This window comes from Nanorana parkeri, unplaced genomic scaffold (assembly GCF_000935625.1).
Source record: "Nanorana parkeri isolate BGI_ZX_2015 unplaced genomic scaffold, ASM93562v1 scaffold353, whole genome shotgun sequence".
Lineage (NCBI taxonomy): Eukaryota > Metazoa > Chordata > Amphibia > Anura > Dicroglossidae > Nanorana > Nanorana parkeri.
The window spans coordinates 458,692-467,157 of NW_017306621.1; the positions used below are offsets into that span (position 1 = coordinate 458,692).

General features: G+C 42.5%; 1 protein-coding gene across 1 annotated transcript in view; it reads left to right on the forward strand.

The window, feature by feature from the left end:
• KIF11 (kinesin family member 11) overlaps positions 1-8,466 on the forward strand; it is a 35,455-nt gene that overhangs the window by 5,433 nt on the left and 21,556 nt on the right. Inside the window, exons 2-8 of the mRNA XM_018558683.1 lie at positions 1,519-1,612; positions 3,036-3,168; positions 3,886-3,983; positions 4,114-4,192; positions 6,514-6,699; positions 7,449-7,573; positions 7,733-7,823. Coding sequence (XP_018414185.1) covers positions 1,536-1,612; positions 3,036-3,168; positions 3,886-3,983; positions 4,114-4,192; positions 6,514-6,699; positions 7,449-7,573; positions 7,733-7,823 — 789 coding nt within the window. The 5' untranslated portion in view covers positions 1,519-1,535. The remainder of the gene's footprint in view (positions 1-1,518; positions 1,613-3,035; positions 3,169-3,885; positions 3,984-4,113; positions 4,193-6,513; positions 6,700-7,448; positions 7,574-7,732; positions 7,824-8,466) is intronic.

Genomic DNA, 8,466 nt, shown 5'->3' on the forward strand with positions numbered 1-8,466 from the left:
ACTGTAATTTGTAGAGCTGCAACTAATGGTTTTCATAATTGATTAGATGGTCGATTTTTTTTTTTTCTTTTTTTTTTCATTTTTTTTAAATCTTTGCGATTAATTGGATAAAAAAAATAATTACCTTCCTTTTAATTTAAAATAAAATACACAAATGCTGTGTTGCCAACATAAGGTTTACTTCAGAATAACACTGCATGTACTATTTGTTTTACAATCGCACTGGAATGCACAGCATTGCAGTACCGTGCGTTCCAGTGCGGGCGATCACACTATGTGGGAGGCGGGTTTGGGGTGCTATTGAAATGAATGGCACTGCGATGCACCTTCCGCAGCAGAATTTGTCAGGTCGAAACCATAATTTACTTTTTTTTTTTCTACCATTTTTATTTGAATAACTATTGTAAGCACAAGCCGCTTGAATAGCTTCTGTCGGGGAATGGTAGCTCAATGTAAATACAGCGGGTAGTGGGCTGGTGCAATAGCCAGCCTGCTATTGGCCGTTTCAAATTGCAATAGCAGGCTGGCTATTGCAACCGCCCACTGCTTGCTGTGCCCTCCTCCCAGCGTGGAGGAGAGAGCTAGGGGATCCAACCAACTAATCGATAATGAGGATAGTTGACAACTATTCTCATCAATTATTATTTGGTTTCAGTCCTGGTAATTTGGGTTGTATGTATTGGTGCAGACCGGTTTTTGCATTACTCTACAATGATTGTACTTTACTACTTCTTGTCACAATACAAGTCTGTGTTTACTGACCTGAAAACCATACAGCCAAGTCTGTCCCAGGGTCTGCTATTGATTCCACAGTGTCAAATGCTGAGCCTTCATATAAGAAGTATCCCTTACAAACAAAATATTATGGCTAAACATTGTAACATTTGTTTGCACAAAGAATGTATATAATTACAGCTGAACTGCAGGCAGATATAAAGGTGCAAATAAACTCAGATCTGTATTTGCTAATACATTACATGTATTTTCTGAATGCAAGTACCTGGATATGGCTAGGTATCAGTCTCTTGCAGTCTACAGTACAGTCTGTGGAGCAGAGCCCAGAGATTGGGAGGGAGAAGCAGCAGAATAATCAAATCGGGTGTGCTGCAGTGCAAGAAATAATGTTGATAGGAGTAGACAGTAGAGTAACTGACATAAATTCCTCAGTGTGCTGCTTCTCCTTTCACTGTACCAGTGCGATGAGGGGACCTGTAAGTGAAACTGTAGCGGAGAAAGATCAGGTCCCCTTTTTTGTTGTCAGGTGGGGCTGTGATGTGCGAGTAAATCTTAGGACTGGATTGAACTGCTCTCTTGTATGTATTTAATGTGTCCTGATCAGTTTCAAAATCAAAATGGCCAAGAACCACTCCAGTAGTTTTCTTAGAGAGTGGCTTGAGAAGTGTGTGTTCTCAATATTAGGAGTGCATCTAGAGGGGATAAATCAAGGACCTGCCATTCCTCTATGTACATGGTTGTAGTAAATAATTTTTTTGTTTTGTCTTCCTCCCCTTGGTTTAGGTCACAAGTGAGTGACAATGTCTTCCCAACCGTCAGCCATTGCCAGCAAGAAGGAAGACAAGGGAAAGAATATCCAGGTGGTGGTGAGATGCAGGTATGTTGTGGGAATCATTTAGGTTCAATGTCATCTCACACTCTGTCTAGTTTTCTGTTCCAAGTATGTCAAGCCAAAATCCGAGTCATAGAGGGAAAGGATTAGAACCCCTGTCTGGTCATTACTGTTATCCGGTGGTCCAGATTTTACTTTCTATCATGGTAACAAGTCTCACCAGACAATTGAGGGAAAATCTCTTTAAAGCGGGGGTCTCAAACCTCCGGCCCTCCAGCTGTGGTGAAACCACAAATCCCATGATCCATCTCTCTTCGGGAATCATGTCTGTGGCTGTGAGAATCTTGCAATGCCACATGGGATTTGTAGTTTCACCACAGCTGGAGTTTTGAGACCCCTGCTTTAAAGTATGTATGTATGTATGTATGTATGTAGCTGGCCCCTTGAAGCGGTTATACCAAGAACACGTCTATGGCTTACCGTTGTAAACAGCCAGAGATGGCTATTCAGATACAAGCGATGCGGCGGCTATACGGGCGCTGGATCGTTTGTACCAAACTGCGGAGTGTGCCCACCTCTGCTTCTGCTGTCCCCAATGCGGACCCGGGACTGGCACAGCCGGTCTCCCTGCATCGATCGGAGGGAGGGATCTCTCCGTTCACTAGACCCAGAAGTGATGTGTATTGCATCACTTCCAGTGTTACTGTTTACATTCTCCGGCTCTTAAAGCCAGGAGAAGAAGCTGGGGAAGCAGATTTGTGCTTCATCAGCTTCTTTGGGGTCCCTAGGTGACATTGGGGGTCTGGAAGACCCCTGATGTCCCCATAAAGAGGACCTGCTGCATCATATTTGCTATAACATAGGGGGCTTGTTAGCCTCTATGTGATAGCAATAAGGTTAAGTGTAAAAAATGAAAGTAACATATATTTAAAAAAACTGCAAAACATTTTAAAGCCCCCACCCCCACGTACATAGAAGCGCAAACGCATGTCCGGTGTGTCTACACGCAAAAACTAATTTGTGCCACACATGTTCCATATCGCCACGAACGTCTGAGTGAGCGCAATCATTCTAGGGCTATGAATCACTCATCACTAACCTGATGAGCAGTAAAAGCTTTTAAAGCGTCGCCTGTGGAAAATGCTGGGTTTTCTATTTTTTTGCGTTTCACAGACGCACATTCAATTTTAAGGCTTAATATGTTTGGTATCTATTTCCCTGATGTGACCCCATATTTTATATTTTACCAAAAAATTGGGTATTCTGTTTCTGTGCCCTAAATTTGATTTAATTGTATTTTGTCCCAAAAATACTGTTTTGTATTGCAAATATTGTATTGAAAATCTATAATTGTTTGGGGGTCTGAAGCTGTTTTCTAGCCATAAATTCAGATTTTATCTTGTGTGCAAATGGTAAGAAAATGCCCCAGGCAGCAAGTGGTTAACTAAACATATTTTCCATCATACAGACCTTTCAATCAGTTGGAGCGCAAGGCTAACTCCCATTCTGTGCTGGAATTTGATGCTGTGAGGAAAGATGTGTCAGTACGGACTGGAGGAATCAACGACAAGCTGGGGAAAAAGAACTACCTGTTTGATATGGTAGGTGGCTGGCAAATCTATGAAGAGTCTTAAAGTGCATTTCCACTTTTGCAGGCAAAATTGAGAAAACTCCACTATGTTATGTATTTCTGTTCACACAGCATACATGTGAATGAGAAACATGTAACACGTATGTAAGGGGTTATCCCAATGTGGCTGCAAAAGGGGAAATGCACTTTAACCACCGGACAGCGGCTTCTTGAATGCGGGTGGGCGTTTTTAAACGTCCTGCCCCGCTCGTGCCCGCCGCAAGGCGGCACGCACGAGCGTCAAATCAGCCTGGAATGTAAACAGCCAGCGATGGCTGTTTACATACAAGCGTTCAGAGACACCCGATTGCTTGTAATATGCGTGCAGGTGTGCGCCCCCCCTCCGCTGCTGGCGATCCCGAGCTCCGGTGTGAGCCCGTAACCAGCACAGCAGCTCTGTGGCCAGAGATCAGTACATGTCTCTTGCTTCCGTGCCAGATTCAAGTACCGTAAGGCATTGCAAGACACTGACAGCCGCAGGCATGACCTCTAGAGGCAGGAGCATGGTGGAAATTGTAGTTTTACCACAGCTGGAGGGCTTAAGTTTGGCTACCCCAGGGCCAATGAAGGGGCAGGCATAGAGCACATGTCATCTCGCCCACCAAAATACTTCTAGCACGGACCCTGCACATTGGGTTCACTGGTGCATGTGTGAATAGATTACCATATTATCTTCTGTTTTCTGCAGGTTTTTGGTCCATCTGCTAAACAAATTGAAGTGTACAGGAGTGTTGTGTGTCCCATCCTGGATGAAGTTATTATGGGTTATAACTGCACCATTTTTGCGTGAGTACTACTTTCAGCATGCAGTATTTATTTCTGTTGCACTATACCAATAGAATATAAAATATGAACTAATATGATATATAGATAAGCTATGAGTGGTGTATAATTCAGGACATCTTCTTTTCTCTAGCTATGGTCAAACTGGTACCGGTAAAACCTTTACTATGGAAGGAGAGAGGTCGGCAGAAGGAGAGTTTACATGGGAAGAGGTATGTGTATCCTGCCTTGTCGGCTGGTTTTTAGTAATGTGCATTACATACCCTGGGGGCGGGGGGTTATAGGGAGCAAAGATGATGCTCAATTCAATAAGGTGAATTAGTTATTTTAATTCCACAATTCATAATTTCCTCCTAATCTTTCTCTTCCATTCATTGAAGGACACATCAGAGATCTTCAGATCTTGGCCATTTTGTTAATGCACAGCCTAGGGGTGGCCTGTACTGGTGGCCAAACCCCCAGCTAGAAGAAGCTCTGTTTTGTTTTTTTTGCTTAGTGTCAAGGAATAAGGACTCATCTCCCTGTTGGGGGTTTTAGTTCTTTCTTTTTTCTTGTGCATCGACTTTGTCTTAAATATCTATCTTGGGTTATGTTTCCCCGTTAAATGGGCCCTTAACTTATTTTCTCATGAATCATTATTACCACTTCAAATGGCTAATTTTTTTTTTTTTCAAACTTCCCAAACATTAGCCGTTAAAAGTTGGTTTTCACTTGCCTGATGATGCGATTTAAACAAGTGATCATATAATCTCTGTAGTAATCTTTCTGATTTTACATTAACAGCTGTTAAGAATAACTGTGATGGTATTAGCACTTGTAGTGGGAAAACACCATTACTTACAGAGCAGGCTAAAAAAAGCAAATTCCTCCATCTAGTGGCAATTTTAAAATATACAGCTGATCAAGTCTAAGCAGGCCCCCGCCAAGATTCACTTATGTGGGGGGTTAATAAGGGTGTAAGGTGGGCTAAGTAACATCAGCACTACAGCAGCTGTGGAACTAAAAGTCCCACGAGGCACTGCAAGAATCAGACAGGCACCCAGAGGCATGATGGATTTTTTAGTTTCAACACAGCAGGAGTGCCGAGGTTGCCTACCACTGGTGTAAAAACGGTAAAAAAGGCGAGCGCACAACTGTTATGCAATGTGGCAAGAGGAATAGATCTGTTTAAAATAATTTTTAATACTAAACAATACCGGAACAATTTAGAAGCAAAAACAAAAGTTAAAACGAATTTTTAAAACGAATTCTTAAAAATTAATTAAAGAATGGGGTGAGCCAGCTTCTCGTTCAGGGGGAGGGACCCTGCAGACACATGTAAAAAGGAGGATGGAAAGAAGCGCTGCAACCCTGGGATATTGTGGGGATAGATAACAACTTTAAAAACTTTAAAAACAATACTGGACTGAAAACTCACTGTTTGGGTGGACCAGATGAGGTCTTGCAAATCAGGAGAAAGGCTGTATGGATCGCTCAGCAGTGTCTTCGGGCGATCGGTGTGGATGTGGTAAACGGGCCAAACGTAGTAATGGTGGACGTAGTAATGTCCTGCCGGTGAGGGGTATGGGTTTGGAAGTATCTGGTTTGGTCCCCTGATGGTGGAGGAGAGGTAGTGGTGACAGCTAGGAGGCTCCTGTGGCTGGAGCGCAAGAATTTGCCGTCCTGTAGCCTTGTTTGTACAGAGGCTCTGCACTGAGGGTGTTCGTGCCGTCCAATACCGTGGGAGATCAGCTGGCCAGGCCGAGACCCGACGGCTGAACGGGAGCGAGAGTGCCGCTCTGTAGCGGTTTGGAAAACTGTCAGCAGTCGTTGTGACAGATCGTTTTTGGAGACAGGCACGGGGCTGGAAACCAGTGCGGTCTATCTCGCTGGGTGATGGGAATGTCAATCGGGCAATTTGGCTACGCGTTTCGAGGTTCAAGACCTCTTTGTCAAGCCAGAGGTCTTGACAAAGGAGGCCATACTCTGCTCGAATGTCGATGTTCAAGCTGTAGATGACTTGTCTGCACCACCTGGCTCAACAAACTTCAAATGAAAAAGCGAAGGAGTTGGGTGGAAAATTGTCAGCCAAATAGTGACTGCAGCCTATTGGGTTGCAGTAACTGTTTGGGTATTTAGGAAAACCTGCCTGTGCCTGCTTTTTGAATACAATGGCTAGCAGGTGAGATTACACCTTCCATGCTTATCTAGTGTGGATTGATTTTTATCTCATTCAGCCTGTGAAATGGCTAGCCTTAGCCACTGGGCTCATAAACCTATATAAAGTCACATGATTTATCATTAACATTTTGAAGGGAAATGGTTACTGTAGCCCTCTGAGATCTTCTCTGTGTCAGTCTAAGATTTACATTGTTGATATAAACTGCATTCAGCTTTACACTGGAAAGTCCAGATCATTTGCACCTCCTCTGCATGGGATGGACTAATTTGCGGATGAGGATTACTGCTCTTCCTATTCTGTCTTCATGTAATGGTGACTCTATGCATTGATGGGACACCTTTTTTTATACATGGGTTATATCCTTCTCCCTAGGACCCTCTGGCAGGCATAATCCCTCGAACCCTTCATCAGATATTTGAGAAGCTTTCAGAGAACGGCACCGAGTTCTCAGTAAAAGTGTCTCTGTTGGAAATCTACAATGAGGAGCTGTTTGATCTTCTAAGCCCATCACCAGATGTTGGAGAACGACTGCAGATGTTTGATGATCCCCGAAACAAGGTGCCATTATTTTCATTGTACCCTATATGTCAGCCGATGAATTTCTTTACAGACTAGATGATTGGTTTTCAAGATATGTGGTATATCTATCTCCAAGGGTACATTTGACAGGTTCATGGACTCCTACCACAGCTGTCAGTTCCTGTAAAGCCCCTTGGATCATCAGCCCAGGCTGTGCACAGGACTTTTCATTTTTCCAAGTTAAGACCAAGCCTCCCTCATTAACTTGTCCCACTGTCTGAATTTTCACAGGCCTTAGAGGTCTGGCATTTGACGGCTGAAGGATCAGGGTGGGGCTTTGTGTTTAGTAAGGTGCAGGACTTGATCTCAAAGTATGCAGAAGGTGAGCTCTATTTTTTTAGATGTACCTAGTATACAAAGAACTTCAAAGGGACTGTTCTGAGTGCAATCACAGATAGTGTCAGATGGCATACCATTACTTAAACCACTTCTTGTATAATTAACACAGATTAAATGGTTCTTCCTGAGTATTTGCAATAATGAATGAGTTAGCCTGGGCAACAGATGTGCTGGACTTTTGACAGTTTTAATAAAGTTTTGGATTTGACAAGAACAAAAGTTTGTTAAAGGACACTTATGTGGATTTCATATATGCAACTCTGACTCCATTTGGGCTCTATTTACTCTGCATGCACGTGTTGTGTGGTCCTTTTGTAAGATGTATTGTTTTCTATCCATGCTGTTTATTCTGTACTGTTGAAGGAAATCTAAAGCACTTTGTATTGCAGAGAGGAGTGATAATCAAAGGATTAGAGGAAGTAACTGTACACAATAAGGATGAAGTTTATCACATCTTGGAGAGGGGCGCAGCCAAGAGGACTACTGCTTCTACTTTGATGAATGCTTACTCCAGGTATGTAGAAGCATTTCTCAATGTCTCCTTGGCTCTTACATATTCGCTTTTGCTGTCCTTGTTTCCTTTTTGCATTTTAAAGATGACTTTCTGACCTTTTTTTTGGTTGCACTTACCTATGTGTTTTCTGCATGATTAACTTTATTCTTTCCTTTGCAGTCGTTCTCACTCCGTGTTTTCAGTCACGATCCACATGAAAGAGATGACTGTTGATGGAGAAGAGCTGGTTAAAATTGGCAAGCTAAATTTGGTAAGCTTCGTATTTTTGTTTTTCTGCTGCCATACTTTGAAAACTGTTCTGAGATCCACAAGGATGCCACTAGTTTAACCCCTTCGTGACGGGAGACGTACAGTGTACGTCTTGTCACTTTGTGCCTATATGACTGGCCACGTACACTGTACGTGACGAGTTATATCAGGCTTTGTAATGCCGGTATTTGCTGATTCTCAGCATTTAACAGTCATTCATTAATGTCTCAGTATTGAGGCATTAATTAATGAAATAATTAAGCTTTTTGTAAAAGCTTCTTCCTTTCATTAATGAAAGAATGAAGCCGTTACATGCAAATAGAGGACCGCAATTTGCGATCCCGTATTTGACAGCTCAAAATAGCAGAGAGGCAGCAGTGACTCACCTCACCTCTCTGCTATTTGTTTTGACAGTTCGAGAGCCCGATGTTTAGATACATTTCACTGAAAGAATACAATGTATCTCTTTTGAGTGAAATGTATCATTTCTGATCGTCTAGGCACGATCAAAGAGCTTTTAGTGAGATCTGAATCTGACTAAAGTCAGGATCAGTCTCTAAGGTTATTATTAGCTGTTCCTAAGTTTGGATCAGCCTAATAGCCAAAAATAAAATAAAAAAGTTAATTTATCAAGCTGTCATAGT